The following is a 26,840-nucleotide window of genomic DNA, read 5'->3' on the forward strand; positions in this document are numbered from 1 at the left end:
TTTTTGTAATTAAATAATTGAATTCTCGAAAAATTTTCGGAAAATTATTGAAAATAATTGATTTAGAGATGAAGTATAGTTAAAAATTGTAGAAAATAATTAAATTTCAAAAGGGTTGTGTTGTAATTTTTAGAGATTATTAAATTTCAAATGATTTTAAATTGAATTAATGAAAAAACAAATAAGAAGTATTAAAATATTTATTAAACAAAATTAGATTTTAAATCAATTTTTATTACAATATTCTACAAGAATTCAATTATTTAAATAAACAAAAATAAATAATTTATTTAATAATTGAATATTTCTTAAAATTAAATTCTCATAAAGAATTTTATCGATAAATTTTTAAATAATAGAATTATTTTTTTGAATTTGAATAACATTTTTAAGGATAATTATATTTTTCGAGAAGTTTAAATAAAATTGTATTAAAATAGTAAGGGTTCTGTATAAAAAATGGGTCAAAAATAAGGGTAAAAAAAATTTCAATTTGAAATTCGTTACTCAGGGATTTTTGTGGTCGCTGATTACGAATCTGGCATCAGTTCTTTAAAATTCAAAATGACAGATTCAATATGGCGGACAAAAAAATTAAAAGTTGTTCAGATTAGCTTGAAACTCATTTCAAATTTTTAAATTTAATTAATTAATTTAAATTTCTAAAATCTGGTGCTAGATTCGTAATCAGCGACCACAAAAACCCCCGAGTAACAAGTTTCAAAGAAATTCAAGTGCTTTTTAAATTTTGTCGCCATATTGGATCCGCTATTTTGAATTTTGAAAACCTGACATCGGATTCATAATCAGCGACCCCCAAAACCCCCCCGAGTAACGATTTTCAAGCCAATTAATTAATTTTTTAAAATGTCGTCCGCCATTTTGGATCCGCCATTCTGAATTTAGGAAAATAACCTTCAGATTCGTAATCAGTGACCCCAAAAAACCCTCGAGTAACGATTTTTAACCCAAATTAATTCACAATTGAAAATTTTTTTTACCCTTATTTTTGACCCATTTTTTATACAAAACCCTCATTATTTAGGGGTTAATATGCTCCAAACACCCTCATTTAACTTTTCATCATCAAAATTATCATTTTTCTTTGGTGGAAAATGTATTTTAATCATTTAAATGAAATAAATAAATAATTGAATTCCTGGGAAATTTTTATTATTTATGAAAAGAATTAAGTGCTTGCGTAGAATTTTAATAAATTTTTTTTTAAATAACTGAATTCTTTTAGAAAACTTTATTAAATATCAATTTATTTACCATCATAAAATAAAAAACCTTATTAGGGTAACAGGTATACAGTGACACCGACACCCAGACAGTGAACGACACCCCAATTAAAAATCGCAATAAATATAAAACAAAACGCAGATATAAAAAAACAACAATTGGGATCCTGGCATGGGGTCTAATAATAGTTTTTGACGTTAAAAATTTTGTTTAAAAAATTTTGTTTAAACAATTTGTTATAAACAAATTAAGAAAAATTGATTTTCATAAAAAACTGATAGCACGATTTGATTCTACGCGAAAAACTACTACGAAAACGTATATTGCAAAATTTAAAAAAAGGACCTATCGTTATAAAAATGTTATAAACAATTAGCCTGCTTATATACTCGTTCCAGCCTATGGGCACAGAAAAGCAGATATCGAAAAAACAATAATAGGTCTTTTTTTAAAAAATGTTGTAACATATACTCTCGTAGTAGTTTTTCGCGTAGAATCGAATGGCGCTCACAGTTTTTTATGAAAATCAATTTTTCTTAATTTGTTTATAACAAATTGTTTAAAAAAAATTTTTTTTTTAAATTTTTTTAAAAAAATGTTTAACGTTAAAAATTATTATTAGACCCCATGCCAGGATCCCAATGTTGTTGTTTTTTTTATATCTGCGTTCCTGTGCCCATGGGCATTAATGGGTTAACAGCTTCAAAAAATTGCATTTTATTTTTAATATTAACATTTTTTAAATATACATTAATAATGTTTCGTTTTATGTTTATTGCGATTTTTAGTTGGGGGTGTCGGTCACTGTACCCGTTACCCTAATTGTTATAAGTTTTCATAACTTTTTTTTCAGAACTTTTTTTTTTTCTACGAAAATTATTAATTTCTTACCAAGAAGGAGGGAGGGAGGGGTCAAAAAGTGATAAAAAAATTGTTGTAGGATCGACCCTAAATGATTCCCGCACTTAGGTGGCACTAGTGTTTTTTTTAAATATCGGGGGGTCCAACCCTGACTATGTTCTTCTATACAATTTCTATTTAACATAAAAAAAAATTACAAATTCTGTTTGTCATAAAAAAAAATGTGAAATCTTTCATAATAACTCCTTCTGGTTTTACAGAGTGGAGTGCAATAATTTCTGATTGAAAGCGACTCTGAATTACTCAATCTTGTATTCTTGGAATCGTCAAGTGAGTTCTCTGCATCGTTTGCATTGCGTAGGTCGAGAATAGTTATTAAAGCGTTTATGGAATAAGAAAAAAAAAAGTATAAGAGAAGGATTGAACTCGTGTGTTCGCAATTTTATTTAATTCAGCGTTGTTAAACGCTCGAGATCTGATAATAATAACTGAGAACCACGGGGTGGCCATTTATTCTTCAACCAGCCCTTGGAGCACCACGATCTCTCAAAGTGGGAGGGCAATGAGGGACAGGCATGCATCGAGGAGACGGTGGTACACATTCATGTGTTCGCGAACAAAGTCCGCGCGCAAGAGGCGGAGTTGCGAACGCATATTTGCACGTACCATCTTGGTAACGAGTGCAAGCCGCGCATGCAAACGTAGAAAAACCCTCATCCCCCCTCTCCAACCCTTCTTCTTCTATATATGTGAGGCCGGGAATTATTTATGCATCTTTAATTGGAATGTGTGGCCAGATCCCTAACTAGAAAGCCACCCGTTTCGCGCGCACACTGATGAGGACTCTGGAAATCTGACAATTATTAATGAACGCCTGCACGCTTCTTTACCAGTAATAGAAAACCATTTCCATTACTCATCACAAGCCTGGAGACATTAACTCATATAGAAATTTATTTTCCATAGTTGATGTTTTTTTCTTTTTTCTCACAACAAAAAAAATTTTCTTGTTGGGTGCCTTTCTGTAATTAATTTTGCAATTTTTTTTCTCTTACATTCTTCTCATGCATCAGGATTGATGAAATTTCAGAAAAGCTAACTACTATCTTTAGGATAATATTAGTGTTTCATCAAAAATTATTTATTGTGCTTGAATTACGCGTTCCTTGCTTTTGCCATTGTTTGCCCATAGTTTAAAAATATAGAAAAAAAAAATTTTTTTTTCCCTCACAGTTCGGCATACTTTGCCCATAGTTTAAAAAATTAAAAAAAATAATTTTGCTCCTTCCCATGGTTCGTCATACTTTGCCCATTGTTCAAAAATATGAAAAAAATAGTTTTGCGCTCCTTCCCATGATTCCCCATACTTTGCCCACAGTTTAAAATTTTTACAGTAAACTTTAAAAAAATAAAAAAATCTTTTTTTTTCTCTCCATGGTTTGCCAAACTTTACCCATAGTTCAAAAATATAAAAAAAAATAGTTTTTCTCTTTTCCATGGCGAAAATCAGAATATTCTGATTCACTCTAAAAATGATTAGTTACATTTTCTTGTTGGGTGCCTTTCTGTAATTAATTTTGCAATTTTTTTTCCCTTACATTCTTCTCATGCATCAGGATTGATGAAAAGCTAACTACTATCTTTAGGATAATATTAGTTAAAAAAAAATTTTTTTTTTCCTCACAGTTCGGGATACTTTGCCCATAGTTTAAAAAATTAAAAAAAAAATTTTGCTTCTTCCCATGGTTCGTCATACTTTGCCCATTGTTCAAAAATATGAAAAAATAGTTTTGCGCTCCTTCCCATGATTCCCCATACTTTGCCCACAGTTTAAAATTTTTACAGTAAACTTTAAAAAAATAAAAAAATCTTTTTTTCTTCTCCCCATGGTTTGCCAAACTTTACCCATAGTTCAAAAATATAAAAAAAAATAGTTTTTCTCTTTTCCATGGCAAAAATCAGAATATTCTGATTCACTCTAAAAATGATTAGTTACATACAAAAATTTTTTTACAAATTTCCTTAATAAATTGTCAAAATATTCAAAAACACTAATAACTTAATTTTTAAATAAATATTTAATCATTATTATTTTTTCATGGGAACTAAGATTTTTAAAATTTCTAAATCAAACGTTTTGAAATTCAATTACTTATAAGAATATTATTATAAAACATGAAGATATCAATCACACAGAGTCGAAGACTCGGAGTGACCGTGGTGATAAAATCATTACTTTTATATTATAATATGAGAATATTGTTCTTGTAACTTCTGCAAAATTTTTTTCAACAATTCAATTCAATTATTATTTTCTACAATTTTGAAATAAAATTCTTCTTTAAATCAATTATTTTTAATAATTTTTGAAAAAGTTCTTCTTTGAGAATTTTTAAATCCATTTGTTTACAACTCAATTTTAGAATGAAATTTTAATTATTCGGAAATTCTTCAATTAAAAATACATTAGAAAATAAAAACTTTAAATAATTTTTTTTAATTTTGATTAAGCTTATTGAAAAAATTAGTTGTATGGAATTTTTAATTAAAAGTATGAAAAATTCAAATTTTCAAAGATTTTAATTTGAAAGCTGTACTAAATTCAATTATTTAAAAATTGCAATTATTAGTAACTTCTCCAAAATTCAATTATTATCTAAAACTTTAACTGAAATTAATTTTTAAATCAATTTTTATAAGAAAATTCTACGAGAATTCAATTATTTAAATACAAACACAAATAATTTATTGAATCTTTCCTTAAAATTCAATTCTTATGCACAATTTTATCAACAAATTTTTAATAAATTGAATTCTTTCGACGAACTTTAATAAAATTTTTAAGAATAATTACATTTTTCAAGAAATTTGATTAAAATAATTGTAATTCTGCAGTGAGTTTTATTATTTTTGAAAATAATTAAATTATTGCGAAGACTTTTATAAAAAAGCTTCAAAAATTTTAGTTTTTTTTAGTAAATTTAACTTTATTTATCTCAATTTAGTTTTTTTTCATAAAAATTTATACAAATTCTATTTTTAATAATTGAATTCCTGTGAAATTTTGATTATTTTAGAAAATAATTGAATATTCCTGTAAAACTTTCTCAAAATTGTTTTTAAATAATTGAATTCTTTTGGGAAATTTTATTAAAATAATTACAAATTATTGATTTAAGAAAAATTTTTGATAATATAATTGAATATTATTACTTTTGAAAATAATTGAATTCTGTTGATGAATATTGTCATTTATAAAGAGAATTTGAAAATTTATGAAAATAATTGAATTACTGCGAAAAATTTAATGGGAAATTTTAAAACATTCGATTTTTTCCGAAAAATGTATACAAATTCTATTCTAAATAATTGAATTCCTGTGAAATTTTCAATTTTTTCGAAAATAATTGAATGTTCGTGTAGAATATTATCAAAATTTTTGTTTAATAATTGAATTCCTTTGGGAAATTTTAATAAAATAGTAGAAATATTTAAAATCATTGAGTTAAGAAAAATTCTTGAAAATATGTAATTGAAAATTTGTTATGAATTTTATTAAAATTTTTGAAAATAATTGTTATTTTGTAGAAGAATTTTGCTATTCATTTATAATGATAATAGAAATGCTGACAATGGTTTTTTTTTGATTTTTTTGAAAATAATTAAATTTCTGCGAAGAATTTTATTAATTTTGAAAATAATTGAATTCTTGTCATAAATATTGTTATTTATGAAAATAATTGAATTTTACAATTAATTTGATTATTTCTGAAAATAATTGAATTTTGTCGAAGAATTTTGCTATTCATTTATATAGATAACAGAATTATTGACAATGTTTTTTTAGATTTTTTGAAAATAACTGAATTTTTGAGAAAAATTTTATTAATTTTGAAAGTAATTGAATTCTTGTGATGAATATTGTTATTTATGAAATTAATTGAATTTTACAATTAATTTTATTAAAATTCTTGAAAATAATTGAATTTTGTCGTAGAATTTTGCTATTCATTTATAAGGTAATAAAAATGTTGACAATTTTTTTTAGATTTTTTTGAAAATAATTGAATGTCTGCGAAGAATTTTATTAATTTTGAAAATAATTGAATTCTTGTCATGAATATTGTTATTTATGAAAATAAATTTATTTTACAATGAATTTTATTAAATTTCCTGAAAATAATTGAATTTTGTCAAAGAATTGTGCTATTTATTTATAAAAAATAATAGAAATTTTGACAATTTTTTTTACATTTTTTGAAAATAATTGAATTTTTACGAAAAATTTTATTAATTTTGAAAATAATTGAATTCATGTCATGAATATTGTTATTTATGAAAATAAATGAATTTTACAATGAATTTTATTAAAATTCCTGAAAATAATTGAATTTCGTAGTAGAATTTTGCTATTCATTTATAAAGATAATAGAAATTGTTTTAAAGTGACACTATAAAGTGTCTTCTTATTGAATTTTACTCCAATAAGAAAGTAATTTCGTATATTTAATTTATAATCGTGTTATTTATTGTTCACATAAAAATTTTACATTTTTTGATTATACATAAAAGTTATGACAAAAATGATTTTTGGGAAAGATTATAGAATTACGTGCGAATCGTAATACAGTTTTTTAGCTAATGAATATGTAGAAAACCTTTGTGCTTCAAGAGCTCCACTTAAGGAGGAGTTTTCATCGCAGAAGGGATAAAATAAACAAAATTCTATTGGAGAATCGATGATTCTTTGTTCTATCAAAAGTGAGGATTCATTATCAGCCTTCTAAGAAAATAAACTTTAAACAAAATCGTCGCATACTAATTTCGAAGAACGAAGCACGATACTTTAAAAACAGATTATTTAGATAGAATCAGAATACATAAACTTAGATTGCGTATAAAGAATCAAACATCAAATAGTAAAAAGTTTCTTAAAAGTAAAACGTAATAATAAAATTAATTATAATAAAAATTAATAACGGAAAATTAATGTCTTTGCTAAAGTCTTTGCAATTCTTAACAGAAATGTTGACAATTTTTTTTTTAGATTTTTATGAAAATAATTGCATTTTTGCGAAGAATTTTATTAGTTTTGAAAATAATTGAATTCTTGCCATGAATATTATTATTTATGAAAATAATTGAATTTTATAAAAATCCCTGAATGTAATTGAATTTCGGCGAAGAATTTTGCTATTTATATGGAAGATAATTGAAATATATTGACAAAAATTTTTAAAAAGATTTTGAAAGTTATTGAATTTTTGGAATGAATTTTAATATTTATGAAGATAGTTGATTTCTTTTGAAGAATTGCGTTAAAATTTTTAAAATTGAAATTAATTGCAACAGAATTGAAATTAAAATTTCTCAAAAAATACTTCATTAAATGATTTATAAGTAATAATCACTTTATGGCAGTTCTTCAATAGAATTGAGTTATTTAAAATAAATTATTGTCAGAAATAGAAAAAATTTAAGGTTTTTTTTAATTCATAGTAATTTTATTGATAAGGTCAACAAAAATTCAAAAATCTAGAATTTCCTTTTAAATTCTGAACATTTAATTTTTTCCAGTCCTTTTAATAAAAATCCCTAACTTTTCCCTGATTTCCCTGACCTGTGTCAACCCAGTCAAGAAATATAAAAAAAATCCTTTTTTCTTCTCCATTTGTCATACTTTGCTTATGGTTTATAAAAATGGAAAAATTTGAAAGCTTTGTTGATAATATATCAGTTGATTTAATAGAAAATTAATTTTAATTGTCGCTACTCTTTAACCATATGAAAAAAAATATGTGTTAAATTTGTTGCGTGTAGTTTTCAGATGGTGTTGTTTTAACACAATTTTAGTGTTATTTTAACCCCATTTAAAATGTATATTAATTTAACACACTCTAGGGTTATTTTAACACCAATGAAGTGTTAAAATCACACAGTATCAGTTAAAAATGTTGCGCGTTATGCTTTCACTCTACTTTTAATGTTAAAATAACACTTCTTTTTTTCGCTCATTAGCAATATTTTGTCAAACTTTGACAAACTACCATATTTAGCCATTCTTTACCCATACTTTACTTTACCATTTCCACTAAATACAAAAACGTAGTAAGATATCGAGAGTAATTTTTAAAATTACAAGATTATTTTACATCTTGAAACAAACTGGAAAAAGCAATAAATGAAGATAACTAAATACTGAGGGGTATAGAGAGATTGTTTTTTTTGCTCCTTCCTTTGACCTTAGAAACACGCAGTAAAGACAACTTATTCCTTTTTTTCACCAGTGAACATACATAGTGACTCATGATTATTTAAATTTGAAGGTCTCTTAAGGACCATTAAGTCGAAAATAAAAATAAAATTAGAGTACAATAATATACGTTGAATTCATTTGTCATTCAACTATACAAGCTTCTTGACTGAAACGTATCTATTTATAAAAAAAAGTCATCACACGACAAAAGTCAAAATATTTACATTCTGCTTTGTCAGCGTGAAAGAAAAAAAGATATACATAAACAACTCGTGATTTTTCCAGGTGCCTAATTTCCCATTGTCATCCATTTAACCGCATCCTTTATTGTTTCTCTACACTGAAAAAAATTCGGTCGAAATCTTTAACTACTATTACCTAGTTGAGTTGAAAGTTGTCAAATTAATTACTTTTTTAGTTTTACTAACAATTTTTGTGTAGTTGATTTTACTACTTTGAATATAGTTGAAGAATAATAGTTTATATAACTAAAAAAAGTAGTTAAATTGCAAAAACAACTACAAAATCTAATTACATCAACTAAATTCTTAGTTCTTTTTACTACTTTCGGTAGTAAATATAAATTTTTAAATTCAGTTGAGGACCTATTGAATCACTCAGGGTAGTTAAAAAGTAGTCAAATCTACTAGTTTTTTTTTTGAGTGTATGTATAAACATATATTTATTTTTTTTTCAAATTGAGTTATCGCGAATGGACAAATCAAGGACGTACCTACCGCGTGTGTCCAGAGTGCTCGTAAACTCCATGTATGTCACTATAAAGTAATACAAATGCCAGTTTCGCGATAGTTACTTGAATTTAGTGCCCATTAATTTTCCACTGGCGGAATAAGGTAGAAATTGCCACTACAGGATGTTCACTTTGGTTTTCACTCATTTTGTTACGTAAACATTTTCTGTTTATATATTGTGTTGGTATATATATACATATATAGGATAAATTGTCGGTTGTAAATCTGTAAAAAGAAAGATCAGGAAATCGTCGATTAAAAGTCAATTTGTCGGTCTTTGAAAATCGACTCTTTTCGTGTATATTTGTATATGTATATATGTATAATGAGAATGAGACACAATGTTAATTCGTTTTCTGTTTTAAAAGACCGTAATATATTCCGTTTCTGAATTTGAGTTTGATAAATATCTCTTTTGAAATGATAACTCATGACAACCTGTCATTTACGTTGCTCTACTTGTTAGCAATATATATATAGTCGGTCTGACTTTTTCGTAGGCACTAAGTCATAAGTATAAGAAAACGGGATACAAATATGGGTACAAATGTCAGGAATTCGCTAATAAACGGGTTCCCTTACACTCTTATTATATATAATTTAAAGACGATTAGTACTTTTTTTCCGCGTAATTACTAAAAACAAAAAAAGAACATGTTTCCGCGTTACTCAACTAGAAATTGGATTTTTTGATATTTGGTAACGAATAAAGTATAATATAAGATTTTTTTAATGTTATATGTGAAAAAAATTGTGTAAGCTGATCCGATTTTTCTTTAAATTTTCGGAAAATGAATATAAAAATTTAGAGAACTAAACTATAAAAGAAGAAAACATACATAAGATTCATATTTTTGGTATACAACTCTATAATTAAATTTCGATTTTTTTCTCTTGAAATTTTAAGGACGTTTAACTATACTTTAATTATTTTAATTTTGACTTTGTATGAAAGGAGACACAGTGAAAGTTAGAGTAGAAATAAAAGACAAAATCGTAAAAAAAATGTTTCAAATCAACATTTAAGAAAAGATTTCGATTTTTAACTGCTCCCTAAATTTTAAATATTAAAAATGTTTACTAATTGAACTTAGTGACTGACTTTTAGCTATTGAATTAGTAAAGTTTACTAACAATTTAGTAGAAATTACTATATTTATTAGTAAACTTTGCTAATTCAAAAGCAAAAAGTCAGCCACTAATTCAAATTAGTAAACATTTTTACTAATTTAAATTTAAAGATTATATCAAGAAATTGATTTAAATATGCATTAAAATTATTTTTGTAGTAATTTTTTTAGAAGAAATCAATGGTCTGAAAATAAAATCGGTCAGAAGATGTGTTCTGTCACTTTTTGAGTTTTTATTTTTCTTAAAAATTGATAGATTTTAAAATTCATCCATAATTTTGTACAAAATGTTTTTGTATCTACAAAAAAAAGTTAACAAATGAAAAATAGATTTTTACAATTTTTGAAGCTTTTTTTTTAAAGAAAACATTGTTTTTAGGTTGAAAACTTGAAATTACTAAAAAATACCATAGTTATTCAATTTTTTAATATGGAAATTCACTTGCTTTTTTTAACTAACTTCAAATCATAATTTTTTAAAAATAAAGAATAGAAAATATACAAAAATAAAAAAAAAATAAAAAAAAAATAAATAAATAAATAAAATAAAAAAATAAAAATAAAATTATGATTTGAAATTATTAGTTAGAAAAAAAGACAAGTGAATTTCAATATAAAAAAATTCAATAACAATGATATTTTTTAGTATTTTCAACCTAAAAACAATGTTTTCATTAAAAAAAAATACTTCAAAAATTGTAAAAATCAATTTTTTCATTCGGCAATTTTTTTTTGTGGATACAAAAACTTATTTTCTACAAAACTATGGATGGATTTTTAAATCTTTCAATTTTTATGAGAAATAAAAATCCAAATGGGGTCAGAATATTTTCTGCCCTAATTTATTTTCTGACCATAGAATTCCTCTGAAAAAATTGCAACAAAAGTAATTTTATGGAAGATTTAAATGATTTTTCTGATATAGTTAGAAATTTCAACGGTCACAAAATAAAATCGGTCAGAAAATATTTTGCGTCATTTTGAATTTTTTTTACTCAAAAATTGATAGAATTTAAAATCTATCTGTAATTTTTTAGAATATCCACAAAAACAATTTCCGAAGGAAAAAATTCATATTTACTGTTTTTTAAGCATTTTTAAAAAAAAAATATTTTTTTTAGGTCGAAAATGCTAAAAAAATACAATTGTTATTTGTTATTGAATTTTTTCATATATGGAAATTCAATTAGTTTTTTTTCTAACTAATTTCCAAATCATAATTTATTGAATTTTTTTATATGGAAATTCAATTTGTTTTTTTTTCTAACTAATTTCCAAATCATAATTTTTTAAAATAAAAAGTAGAAAATAAGTATAGAGAAATGATGATAAAATTATGATTTCAAATTTTTAGTTTGAAAAATAAACAAGAGAATTTCCACATAAAAAATTGAATAAAATTGGTATTTTTTAGCATTTTCAACCTAAAAACAATGTTTTAAAAAAAAAAATGTTAAAAAATGTTGGATGGACTTTAAAATCTTACAATTTTTAAGGAAAATAAAAATCCAAATAAGGTGAGAATATTTTCTGTCCGATTTTATTTTCTGACCACTGAATTCCTCTGAAAAAATTAACAAAAGTAATTTTATGGAAGATTTAAATATATATAGTAGTTATATAGTTAGAAATTGCAATGGTCATAAAAAAAATCAGTCACAAAATATTTTACCTCTTTTTGAATTTTTTTTCACTCAAAAATTGATAGAATTTAAAATCCATCTGCAATTTTTTAGAAAATTTTTTTGAATATCCACAAAAAAATTTCCGAATGAAAAAAAATCATATTTACTATTTTTGAAGTATTTTTTTAAAAATAAATATTGTTTTTAGGTCGAAAATGCTAAAAAATTCCATTGTTACTCAATTTTTTTATATGGAAATTTTTTTGTTTATATAATAATTTTATCATAAGTCTTATGATAAAATTATGATTTGAAATTAATTTGAATAATAAACAAGTGAATTTCCATATAAAAAAATTGAATAAAAGGTGTATTTTATCATTTTTAACCTAAAAACAAATATTTTTTTCGAAAAACTGCTTTAAAAGTAGTGTAAATCAAATTTTTTATTCGTTAATTTTTTTTCTGGCTAACAAAAACATTATCTATAAAATTACGAATGGATTATAAAATCTATCAATTTTTAAGAAAAATTCAAATAGGGTGAAAATATTTTCTTACCGATTTTATTTTATGACCATTGAATTCCTCTCAAAAATTACCGTAAAAATAATTTTATTGGAGATTTAAATCATTATTTCTTGATATAGTTAAAAATGTAGCCGAACTCAGTCGTAAAATTGAATTTATAATGAAAGTGAAAATCAAAGTGAAAATTAAAGTGAAATTTGAACTCAAAATTAAAGTCAAAGTCAAAGTGAAAATCAATGTCAAAATCAAAGTGAGAATTGAACTCAAATTGAAAGTGAAAGTCGAAGTGAAAGTCAAAGTCAAAGTCAAAATCAATTTCAAACCCAAAGTGAAAATGAAAATGTTTGTCAAAGTCAAAATCAAAGTGAAAATTAAAGTCAAAATAAAAATTTAATTATATAGTTGCATTAATAGTATAACACGTAAAATATTATCGATTATATTTTGACAAGACATGAGGTAATACATTTAGAAACTAAGATAAATAAAAAAAAGTATGAATGAGACGCAATTAAAATGACAATGATATAATTTTGTGAATGAAAATATGGATTTTTTTTAAAGGAGTTAATAAAAATTAGCAATTAGCAACAGAAGAATTGCTGAGTCCTGCACATAAACACACTACAATACCAGCACGAGCCCCATGTGAAACAAAACGAATGAAACAAGAAACAATTTAATAGTCAACAGCCAAGAAGGCAGACATTCACAAATCATTAGAACGAAAGACTGATTAATGATATTACTGAGCTGAACATACAAAAAGGTCAATGATCTTTTAAACTTACTGATGCATCGTTAGATATATCTTTTAGTTTCCCTTAAATAAAAATAATAATAGTCAATTTATAATAAGTCCTTTTATACTTTTAGCAATAATTGTTTTTAATAGGAGTTGAAACGATTTTTTTTCAAATTTCTTTTTTTTCTTGTTGTTTCCCTTGAGGTTTTAATTAAAACTTTTTGAACTTTTTCCCCTTACAGAATGCGAATGTATTAATGATATAAAAAGTTAGATTTAAAATTTATTTTTCAGGATGATAGAATAAATTTTGGGTGTAATTCAAAAAAAAAATAAATAAATAAATAAAAAAAAATAAAAAAATTTGTAAAAATTGTGTAAAAAATTGTCTAATGTTCTAATGGAATAGTTCTAAAGCAATGAAATATTCCTAACATTCCAATGGAATATTCCTATCGTTATAATGGATTATTCTTAATATTCTAATGTTCTAATGGATATTCCTAATGTTGCAATAAAAGATTCCTAATATTCCAATGGAAGATTTTTAATATTTCAATAGAATATTCCCAATGTTCGAATGATATATTCCAGAAATATTAATAGAATATTCCGTGTTATTGGGTTGAATTTATGATAAGAAAAAAGTGAAATATTTCTAACAGCATCAGAATTTAAAAAATATTAAAATCGTGCCATTAGTGGCGTTAGGCTTTTGATTATTATTATTATTTATTATTATCATTATTTTGATTAATATTATTATTATTAATATTATTATTTTGTGTTAAATGAATAAATTGACTCGTTGTCGAGTTTTTTTTTTAAAAGACAAGTTAGAAGTTAGGTTCAAGTTCGCGTGGAGCTGGTAGCGTGACGCTGCTTAACACACGAACTTTGATCCAAAAGATCTTGTTTAGTTTGGCATTACAAAGCTTCAAGTCACACAGGAAAAAAACAAACAAACAAACAAACAATAGTTGGAAGTAGGTCACAAGGTTAGGTCAGATTTCTCGGAAAAGTCCATCAACGACATTTGGAAGTGCAATTTTGTAATTTTATTCTATATTATTTTTGTAATTTTACAATTAATTTCGTTATTTTTTTTTCTTATTATATTATTTATTTTTTGATTCCTTCTCTTATTAGGTTCACATCGAATTTTTATTTTAAATTTCACGCGCTTCTTCTTTTTTTTTGGCATAGTTTAAATGAAGACTTTTATTTTCACTTTCATTTTCACCTAAAAAATATGAAAATAAAAAAGTGAAAATAAAAAACTATCAAAACGAAAAAGGAGATAAAAGTTAAAATGAAAAAAAGATATATGAAAGTGGAAATCTATCAAGGTGGATGTAAAAGTAAACAAAAAATGTATCAAAGTTAAAAAATGAAAGTGAAAATACAAATTTAATTAATTTTTTAAAAGTAATTACAAAATTGCACTTCAAATGATTTGAAACGAATTTTTCGTAATTTTGATCATTGAAAAATTTGAAAAGCGGAAAACAGGTGAAAAACAATGGATTTGGTTCATTAGTCAAGCAGCGTATTTTAAAAAAAAAAAATTTTTTTTTTGGTTCACAATACATTTTTTTTTTTTTTGTAGTGCGATTTTTGCATATGGACTCACCAATCCTCTTGACGTGGACGTCTCGATTGAAGGAGACACTCCTCTCAGTGGGCTTCCAACCGGAAGGGTAAGTAGCGTCGTGTAGCGAATCAATTTTTTCGGTTGGATGGGACGCCTCTCCCTCAATGGCGGATCTCAGTGAGTCCGTACGCTGGACCTCGGGCATCTTTTCCGTCTCTTTATATGTTTACGTCCACTCATAACAGGTGGCCTTTCTCTCTCTCTCTATCTCTCTTTCTCCTTTTTGCCCCCACTCAAGATCCGCCAAGCTTATATCTCAATTTGCCACCCTCGCTTTTAAATTTTCTTCCTATCTCTTTCTTTCTTTCTTTCCTCACTTCCTTCTCTCTTTTTCTATTTGTACTCACAATTTTATCCTCGTTTCTCCAAAACCTGGAAAATTTAACTATTGTAAAAAATTGTTTTCACGAAGAAATTTAGAAAAAAAAATAATCTTAAAAATTATAAATTGGAAAAATAAATTTATAAGAGGGTCAAGACAATTATATTTCAAATAAAGTCGTTGCGGTCTAATTTTAAAAAATAATTTATAGGTACTTTTAGGAGACGCATGAAAACTCCCCAATTTTTATTTTCCGAATCTTTATTTTATCGAAATTCTTTTTATCAAATAAAGAATTAATTATAATTTCTTTTAATCGAAAGAATAATTGTCAAAAACATTATTTTCTTGAATGACTAATTAACAGAATGTTTAATACTGCGAAAGAAAATTTTTTATTATCTTCAAATAACTGAATTATCATTTCTAAAAACTATTATTTTTTATATTTCTTATTTACACTAATATTTTTATTTTCGAAATGTCAATTTTGATAAATATTATTTTATAGATTTGTTAATAATTATAATAATTATATTCACGAATTATTATTCAATATAATTCAAATATTACCGAATTACCAATTCTTAAAAAATTTATTGTTCCTAATAATATTTTTTTATAATGTGTAAATGTTCTATATTTTAAAGTTTCTAAATTTTATTTTTTTCGAAATATCATTTGTTATAAAACTTTTTTCTTATAAATGTTTTTCAAAATAATTTTAACTTTTTCGAATTAACATTACTCATAATTTTCTTTACTCCTAATCATTAGTATAATATATTAAAAAAACTAATTGTTCCAATGTTTGGAAAAAAAGTCAAAAAAGTTACAATTTTTGAAAATAATTCAGAAATCGCGTATACCTTTAACTTAATATTTCTTGTATATATTTAAAGGAAAAATTAAAAAAGTGATAAGAAATCCTGAAAGTTCATCAAAAATACTCTACATTAGGTGAGTTTTGATTTAATTCAATAATTCCACTTTCTCGTAATTAATTATGATAAAAACATCAAAATTATAGGTTATTTGGCGGATCGACTTTAAAAACATATTTTATCAATTATTTTTATATTTTCACTGTAGTTTTATTATTAAAAATGAGAATATAATAATAAATCAACTAATTTTAAACATGAATCAATAAATCTTTTTGCAGTTTTAAGTATTTTTCTATCCTTTTTTAAATATTTTCTAATTACTAAAAAAGTGCCGCATTTTTTCGCACCTTCTCCACTGACCACTTTACACTCATATTTTAAGAAAACTAATAAATATTTTAACATATTTCTTTTCATTTCGTTCTCCAGAGATCATACAGATTCATTTCTAAAAAGTATCAATTTATTTAAAAAAAATTAGACCGCAACGATTTTATATTCGAATTATAATGGTTTGACCCTGATTAAAATTTTTTTATGATTGAAAGTTATTTTTTTGCAGGGGAGATAAGAGTGGGCGCGCAAGGGGAATTTGCATTGAGTCTACGAATTAAGATGCATCAGACATTTTTTTCATTTGAGGGCCAGGCATCTCGCCCTTGAAGACAATGGGGGTCATCTCACAAGGCCATCTTCCTACGACACGGGTTCGCGGCACATGCGCGTGAGACTGTAATTCAAGCTCTTTATTTGTCCGTAGCCCCCTTCGAACACGCCAGATTTAAATGAGACAATACACATAGTTTGCGATCATGGGCGGGGATTAAGATTCTGCGCTGTGAAAACCCATATTTGGAATTGATCCGCGCATATATAGACACTCTCCCCCCTCTCGCTAAATATATATATAAAAGCACTCGAGTATAGCTATGGTAACAATATTGCACTGTAATATTGACAATATTGTGTTAATATTGTATGGTAATAATTCCTATATTGCTTTATATAACATTGACTCATGCATTGATTCATTGAATTCATTTAAACGCCTAAAATTTTACTCTGGCCGCCATATTGGATCCGCCATTTTAAAATTTGTGAAATGACACATATTTCGTCAAGTTTTTGGATTGAATTTGAGATATTATAAAATACTTTTGGTTCAGATTTAAAAATATATGAAAAGAAGTGGTGGCCTACTTGAGAAAGAATAAGTTGCACCCAGCCCGGTCCCGGGGGACATTGAAAGTGACATTAAGATATTTTACACGCCTTTCTGAACTTTATTACAATGCGTCGGAATTCTCCGTATTTGACTTCCCTCGTAACCCCTTTCCTCTGATGTCTTTTATTGCCTGATCGAGTTACATGTGTCTTCCACCATATTTAAATTAGGAATGTTTCTCCATCAATCGTTCGAATGTTCAAAGAACTGTGAAATGAATTATGGTGTACAGTTCTATTTAGAAGATGATCGTTTAGTTTATTTTTATGTTAGTTTATATACGTGGAACAAAACTAATTTGTATTTTGAATCTGTCCCTTTCACTTTTCAGTGGAGAATTTATAAAATTGAAATTAGTAGGTACATTTTTTTGAAAGTTTTTTTTTTATACTTTATTGAAAGAGAAATTTATATAGATTCTATTTTATTGACGCGTGAAATATGGAAAAAATATTAGTAAAAATACTATTAAGTATTCGAAAATTTACAACTTTCAACTATGCGGCCAAATCTAAAATCTAGAAAATCTTAGGAAAAAACGAGAACATATTTTTGAACACAACATTTTTTTAATTTTTTAGCTATAAGTCCAAAATATATCGAACCTTGGACAAATATAAGGCAAAATAGTTAAAAACCTTAAAATTTTTATATTTTGACTATATGGTCAAAGGCAAAAATAATTTAAAACCTTAAAATTTTTATATTTTGACTATGGGAAAAATCTAGTGAACCATTCAACAAAATAAAAAATTATAAAAATATTTAAAAAAATTTAAACACACAAAATTTCTAAATTTTGATTATAGTAAAAAACTAGTGAACCATGGTCAATATCAAAAATATTTTAAACCCTTAAAATATCCATATTTTAACCATTTTCAACATTCAATTGTTTCTAAAAATTTACGCTATAAGGCTTTTAATATTCAATTATTAGGTATATAACATTTTAACTGAAATTCTATTTTATATGAATTTATTATTAGAAAATTCTACTAGAGTTCAATTATTTAAATTTTAAAAATAAATAATTTATTGAATAATTGAATGTTTCTCAAAAAATTGAATTTTGATCAAGAATTTTATTAAACAATTTTTTAAATATTAAATTCTTTTCACGAACTTTAAAACAATTTTTAAGAATAATTTCATTTTTCTAGAAATTCGATTAAAATTGTATTAAAAATAATTGAATCCTGTAAAAAAATTTGATTTTTCTTAAGTACTTGAATTATTGAAAATAAACTTATAAAAAATTTGTAAAGAATTGAATGTCTGTGAAATTTTTATTATTTGTAAGTCAGTTTATGAAAATAAGTAAACGTTTTCGTAGAATTTTATTACTTTTGAAAATAATTGATTTTCTGCAATCATTTGTAACTTCTCCAAAATTCAATTTGTTGTAGTGCTTTTAACTAAAATTCTTCTATAAATCCATTATTTCCAATAACTATAGTTAAATATATATTAAAAGAATTTAACTAATTTTAACAGAATTGAAATTAAAATTCTTCAATAAAAATTAGTTCTATATAAAATTAACAATTCAAATTATGAAAAATTCAAATTTTCAAATATTTTAATTTGAATACTTTTCAAAAATCAATTATTTCTAAAAATTCACGCTATATAAATATCTGTGAAATTGTTATTATTTTATGAAAATAATTAAATTTTTGCGTAAAATGTTATTAAATTTTTTTTTAAATAATTGAGTTGTTTTGTAAAACTTTATTTCGGTATTTTTTTCAAGGACTTTATTAAAACTTAATAAACTTTAGTTTACTAAGTAAAACTTTATTAAAATAGTAGATATTGAAAATCATTAAATTAAGGTAAATTTTTGAAAATAATTGAAAGAGGGACCGCAAAAAGTGCCCGTTTTTTGTACATCGACAATTATCACAAAACGTAAGTAAAAAAATTCGGCCAAAAATCTTCTTAATCTGCGTGAAAATTGTAGTTGATCATAATTCTTGGTTTTTATTTAAGGGTAGCCAAACTCCTAATTCAACCCTCTAAATATTTACAAATTATGAAATTCATACCACCATAAATTCAACAAAAATAATTAATTATCAACGGTAAAACTGATAAATAACTAAAATAAAAAATCCATTTTATAAAAAAACAATCTCAATTACCTTAAGATCCTCAAAATGCTTTTCAACCCCCAAAAAACTACCCCTATTTGAAAAATTGACCAAAATAAACACAAAAAAAATTATTACTCTCCAAAATCTTCATCAAAATTATAAATAAAATTAATTAACTAGTGAGACTTAATTTCCTTGCTAATGTAGATTAATCCACCCTTCAAAAACTACCCCTAATTAAAAAAATTTACCACATTACACATTTAAAAAATTATTACTCCGCAAAATCTTCACGAAAATTATAAATAAAATCAACTAACTAGTCAGACTTTAATTCCAGGCTAGAGTTAATCAATCAACCCCAAAAAACTACCCCTTATTGAAAATTTTATTATATTCCACATTTAAAAAATTAATACTCCGCAAAATCTTGACGAAAATTATAAATAAAATCAACTGATCAGCCAGACTTTTATTCCATGGTAGAATTAATCAATCAACCCCCAAAAACTACCCCTAATTGAAATTTTACCATAATACACATTTAAAAAATTATTAATGCGCAAAATCTTGACGAAAATTAAGAATAAAATCAACTAACTAGCCAGAATTTAATTCCATGCTATAGAAGATTAATCAACCCCCCAAAAACTACCCCTAATTGAAATTTTATCATATAACACATTTAAAAAATTATTAATGCGCAAAATCTTCACTAAAATTATAAATAAAATCAACTGACAAGCCAGACTTTAATTCCATTGTAGAATTAAGCAATAAACCCCCAAAAACTACCCCTAATTGAAAATTTTACCATATTACACATTTAAAAAATTATTAATGCGCAAAATCTTCACGAAAATTAAGAATAGAATCAACTAACTAGCCAGACTTAATTTACTTGCTAAAGTATATTAATTAACCCCTTAAAAACTACCCTTAATTAAAAAATTTACCATATTACACATTTAAAAAAATTTTACTTCTCAAAATCTTCACAAAAATTATAAATAAAATCAACTGGAAAGCCAGACTTTAATTCTATGGTAGAATTAATCAATCATCCTCTAAAAACTACCCCTAATTGAAATTTAACCATTTTACACATTAAGAAAAATTTTACTCTTCAAAATCTTCACGAAAATTATAAATAAAATTAACTAACTAGCCAGACTTTAATTCCATGTTAGAGTTAATCAATCAACCCCAAAAAACTACCCCTTATTAAAAATTTTACCATATCACACATTTAAAAACTTTTTCCTCCGCAAAATGTTCACAAAAATTATGAATAAAATCAACTAACTAGCCTGACTTGATTTACTTGCTAAAGTAGATTAATCAGCCCCTCAAAAACTACCCCTAATTAAATAATTCACCATATTACACATTTAAAAAATTTCTTTTACACAAAATCTTCACGAAAATTATAAATAGAATCAAGTAACTAGCCAGACTTTAATTCCCTGCTAGAGTTAATCAATCAACCCCAAAAAACTACCCCTTATTAAAAATTCTACCATATTACACATTTAGAAACTTTTTACTCCGCAAAATCTTCACGAAAATTATGAATAAAATCAACTAACTAGCCTGACTTGATTTACTTGCTAAAGTGAATTAATCAACCCCCCAAAAACTACCCCTAATTGAAATTTTACCATATTACACATTTAAAAAATTTTACTCCGCAAAATCTTCACATTTAAAAAATAATTACTCTGAAAAATATTCACTAGTTAGTCGATAAAATTTATAATTTTTGTGAAAAGATTGATGAGTAATGATTTTTTAAATGTGTAATATGGTAAAATTTCAATTAGTGGTAGTTTTTGGAGGGTTGATTAATCTACTTTAGCAAGTAATTTAAGTCTGGCGAATTAGTTGATTTTCTTTATAATTCTCGTGAAGATTTTGCGGAGTAAAATTTTTTTAAATGTGTAATATGGTAAATTTTTTAATTAGGGGTAGTTTTTAAAGAGTTGCTTAATCTACTTTTCCAAGTTAATTAAGTATGGCTAGTTATAGATTTTATTTATGATATTCGTGAAGATTTAGCGGAATAAAGATTTTTATATGTGTAATATGGTAAAATTTTCAATTAGGGGTAGTTTCTGGGGGTTGATTGATTAACTGTAGCATGGAATTAAAGTCTGGCTAGTTAGTTGATTTTATTTATAATTTTGGTAAAGATTTTGCGGAGTAATAATTTTTTTAATATGTATTGTGGTATTTTTTTCAATTAGGGGTAGTTTTTAAGGGGTGGATTTATCTACTTTAGCAAGAAAATTAAGTCTCACTAGTTAATTGATTTTATTTATATTTTTGATGAAGATTTTGGAAAGTAATAATTTTTTTTTGTTTATTTTGGTCAATTTATCAATTAGGGGTAGTTTTTGGGGGTTGATTGATCTTCTATAGCATGGAATTAAATTCTGGCTAGTTAGTTGATTTTATTTATTATTTTTGTGAAGATTTTACGGAGTAAAATTTTTTTAAATGTGTAATATGGTAAAATTTTCAATTAGGGGTAGTTTTTGGATGTTGATTAATTAACTGTAGCATGGAATTAAAGTTTGGCTAGTTAGTTGATTTTATTCCTAATTTTCGTGAAGATCTTGCGCAGTAATAATTTTTAAAATGTGTAATATGGTAAAATTTCAATTAAGGGTAGTTTTTGGGGGTTGATTGATTAATTGTACCATGGAATTAAAGTCTGGCTGATCAGTTGATTTTATTTATAATTTTCGTCAAGATTTTGCGCAGTAATAATTTTTTTAATGTGTTATATGGTAAAATTTCAATTAGGGGTAGTTTTTGGGGGTTGATTGATTAATTCTACCATGGAATAAAAGTCTGGCTAGTTAGTTGATTTTATTTATAATTTTTGTTAAGATTTTGCGAAGTAAAAATTTTTTAAATGTATAATATAGTAAAATTTTCAATTAGGGGTAGTTTTTGGGGGTTGATTGATTAATTCTACCATGGAATTAAAGTCTTGCTGGTTAGTTGATTTTATTTATAATTTTCGTCAAGATTTTGCGGAGTAATAATTTTTTAAATGTGGAATATAATAAAATTTTTAATAAGGGGTAGTTTTTTGGGGTTGATTGATTAACTCTAGCATGGAATTAAAGTCTGACTAGTTAGTTGATTTTATTTATAATTTTCGTGAAGATTTTGCGGAGTAATAATTTTTTTGTGTTTATTTTGGTCAATTTTTCAAATAGGGGTAGTTTTTTGGGGGTTGAAAAGCATTTTGAGGATGTTTAGGTAATTTAGAATGTTTTTTTATGAAATGGATTTTTTATTTTCGTTATTTATCAGTTTTACCGTTAATAATTAATTATTTTTGTTGAATTTATGGTGGTATGAATTTCATAATTTGTCAATTTTTAGAGGGTTGAATTACGAGTTTGGCTACCCTTAAATAAAAACCAAAAATTATGATCAACTACAATTTTCACGCAGATTAAGAAGATTTTTGGTCGAATTTTTTTACTTACGTTTTGTGATAATTGTCGATGTACAAAAAACGGGCAAAAAACAGGCATTTTTTGCGGTTCCTCTTTTGCCAAGAATTTTATTAGAATTTTTGAACATAATTATGAATTTCTAAAAATAATTTTATTATTTATAAAGATAATTAAAATTAAAAAAAATTTTAGATCATAATTGAATTTCTGCAAATCGTTCGTAACTTCTCCAAAATTTAATTTGTTTTAGTGATTTAACTAAAATTCTTCTATAAATCCATTATTTTTAATAACTAATTCAATAGAAATAAAAAAATTGAATTAAAAAAAAAATAAAAAAAAAAATAAAAAAAAAAAAACAATTAACAAATAACAATTAGCAACTCTTTTAAAATCCAATTAATTTTGAAATATTTAAGTTAAATTATTTATTAAATAATTTTTGAGTAATATAATTTCATATGATAGTTCTTCAAGAATTAGGTTATTTGAAAAGAAATTATTATCGGAAGTAGAGAAAAAATTGAAGGTTTTGTATTAATATTTGTGGTAATTTAATAATTTATAAATACAAAAATTCATAGCTTTCTTATGAATTCTAGAAATTTAATATTTTCTAAATACCAAAAAAAACCTAATAACTTTAGAAAACAACAATTTTTCAGGAATCCAATCAAAATTCCCTGACTTTTCCAGGTTTTTTCAAGGTTTATAAAATTCCCTGACATTTTCAGATTTTCCAGGTTTCGTGGCTACCCTGATATGGTTAAAATCTAGTAAAACATGTCCAACAAAAAAAAAATAGTTTAAAACCTGAAAATTTATACATTTTGACAATTCTTCGGACCAAACTATTTTTGCCTTTGACTATAAAATTATAATAAATTATATAAAATTATAAAATATAATTATATAAATTATGTTATAAAATAAAGAAAATTTGTGACTTAGGGGGTAATAATTAAGATGAAAGATTTATTTTACGTAAACCGTGAATCTTAAGATTTAAGTGTTAATATATTTAAGGCGTAAGTATAACAATTAAATTAAAATATAAGCTTAATAATAATTAAGACTTCTATACTTTGTAAGTAAACCGTAAACATTAAGATCTAAGACACTACTTTAGGCTTAAGTTTTAATATACAGATTCTGCAAGTCTTAAAGGAATAAGTTAAGACCTAAGGTGTTAAGACAACTTTGTATTCGTAAACCGTAAGTCTCAAGACTTAAATACTTAATACGTAGATCGAATCCTTTAATATAAAGCATATTTTATACTTAAATCGTAAGACAAGCAATTAGTACATCTTAGTAACCGTAAATCTCAAACCATTTCAAGACCTAAACCATAAAGAAACAAAACTTAGTATCAAAAACTAAATACAACAAGAAAAGTTAAAGTTAAAACTAAGTTAAAGTATTGAAATTTTTTAATCTTGAAATATCAAAACAACTTTTCGTGTAAAGCTTCTCGAGTTAAAATATATGTGAGCCTCCAAATCTTTATTATACGCACAACATCCTCAAAAATTCATTCAAACCAAATGAATTCCACTTCAATCCATTTAAAACAAAATTTATGTAACACTTTCAGAATAAAAAGTAAAAGCAAAACAAGAAAGAAACTAAGTAACGTTTAAAAGTTAATTTCTTTTATTTAAATATAAATAATTATACACAAATTGACCACAATCGCTAAAAAAAAAAAATAAAAATTTTTTTTTCCCGCACAATCTTCTCACCGTGCCAAGGCGAATTTCGAATCGTCAATATAACTAAAAATGGCTTTATGGGTATCATAAACAAAAACGACCTGTTTATATATATACGAATATAGTGTCTCCAAGGAAAAATGTGAGGGGGTAAAAAAAAAGCACACAACCTTGTAGACTTGTTTTTAAATGTCAAATTCTCAAGTATCTCAAGTGGCGGTCCAAATCCGGTGAGGATTAAATTGATAGTCTTTCTTTTTTTGTCCAACCAATTTTTATCGCTGCCTCCTTCCCTTTCACTTGACAGTTTCCAATCTTTTTGGTGGTTAATAACAACTGTATCTAATAAAATTCTGTTCACATAATTGAATTCTTTCAAAAATCAAAAAAAAGGGTGACTAATTTTTATTGTTTCTTTTTATTTTGTATTCCATAATTTATTGCTCTTTGGGTTTAGAAAAAACTTTCTTCTTTATACACATGTTTTTTTAATAAAACGATCGTTTATTCATAGCCACATCGACTTGTCATTTTTCGAACAATAAATATTTGATATTGTATGTTGTAAAAACTTTAGATTCCCAGAAGGAATTAATGTTATATTCGAGTTACATATATATAGGAAAATAATAGCTTGAGACTTTTAGGGCAAGAAGGTTAATTCATTTGGATATTTTATGTCCAATCATAAAAGTTCTCTCTCTCTCTGTTCCTTTCTTTCTCTCTCTGTCTCTCTTTCTACTGTGTGGATATATTCTATACACATAATAATGCATGCGGTGTATTCTTTGCAAGTATATTGCATATTTATTGATATTTTCACACGTGCATTTTTTCACAATGAAATCTTTTCATATTTCACTTTATTTGCTCCTATATAAACTTGTATTATGAGAATATTTTTTCTTGTTTATGATTTTCACTTTTTGTAAGACTTTCGCTTTATGCGCATAGCATAGCCTCCGTTTGACTGGTGAATGTGTTTTGTAACTGTTACAGCATTTTATAATTGAAAAGTTTTTTTTTGTTTTGAAATTCAAATGAATTAATAATAGAATTTATTTATTTAAATTTTTTTTATGATTACATCACAGTTAGAAGCATAATTTCAACCCTGACTATAAAGTCCAATTTCGTCTATATTTCCTTTAAAAAGTTATAAACAAACATTAAAGGTGGTCCAACCTTGACTATGACAAAATTTACAATTTTTAACTATGGACAAAATCTAGAGATCATGGGAAAAAACAAGAATATTTTTAAACAAAATTTTTTTTTAATTCTTAGCTATATGTAAATTCAAAATATATTGAACCGTGTCCAATGTCAAAAATATTTTAAACCTTCATAATTACTGAATTTTGACTACGGCAGGCTTCGCACTCATCTACTAAAACCTACTATTTACTACTTTTTCACGTTATGCTACTATTTGGGTACTTTTTTTTAGATTTCAACCACTAAAAGCTAATATTTCTGTTTTTTTTAGAATTTCCGCAACTTTAAATTCGCTAATACCTGAAATCAAAAAACTATTCTCAAAAATTATAATAAAATTCTTTAAAACGATTTAAATATATTCAAAAAATATTCGAAATTCAATTAATTTTAATATCTAGTGTTTTCATAAAATTTTGCAAAACAATTCAATTATTTAAAAAAAAAATTGATAAAATTCATCAAAAATTCAATTATTTTCATAAAATAATAAAATTTCCACAGGAATTCAATTAATTTAGAATAGCATTTTCAAAAAAATTGCGAAAAAATCAATTATTTAACAAAATTTTTATACAATTCTTCGCAATAATTCAATTACTTTCACTAATAATAATATTTTTTCATGGAAATTCAATTTTTGAAACAAATTTTTGATAAAATTCTAAGTAGAAATTCAAGTATTTTCATAAATAATAAAACTCATGAAAGAATTTCAATTATTTTTATAAGGTACTATTTTAAATGAATTAATTGAAAAATTCAATTATTTACACAAATAAAGTTTTCCACAAGAATTCAATTATTTAAAATTTAATTTTCATAATAATTTATTAGGTATATTTCAAAAAAATTAATTATTTAAAACAATGTTTACAAAATCCTTATAAAGAATTCAATTATTTTCAATAATAACAAAATTTGTCACTTAAATTCAATTTTTTTTAAACATTTAAAAAAAATTTTCTCAATAATTCAATTATTTTCATAAATAATAAAATTCTTCTCAGGAATTCAATTATTTTTGAAAATTTTAATAAAATTCTTTGAAACTATTCAATTATTTTAAAAAAATATTCGAAATTCTATTATTTTCTAT

At 24.7% G+C, this 26,840-nt stretch overlaps 1 protein-coding gene across 1 annotated transcript in view; it reads right to left on the minus strand.

Moving 5' to 3' along the window:
* LOC122513052 overlaps positions 1-26,840 on the minus strand; it is a 253,142-nt gene that overhangs the window by 213,015 nt on the left and 13,287 nt on the right. Inside the window, exon 2 of the mRNA XM_043629285.1 lies at positions 14,779-15,171. Within this exon, the coding sequence (XP_043485220.1) occupies positions 14,779-14,944 (166 nt within the window). The 5' untranslated portion in view covers positions 14,945-15,171. The remainder of the gene's footprint in view (positions 1-14,778; positions 15,172-26,840) is intronic.

Source organism: Leptopilina heterotoma, unplaced genomic scaffold (genome assembly GCF_015476425.1).
Source record: "Leptopilina heterotoma isolate Lh14 unplaced genomic scaffold, ASM1547642v1 Lhet_131, whole genome shotgun sequence".
Taxonomy (NCBI): domain Eukaryota; kingdom Metazoa; phylum Arthropoda; class Insecta; order Hymenoptera; family Figitidae; genus Leptopilina; species Leptopilina heterotoma.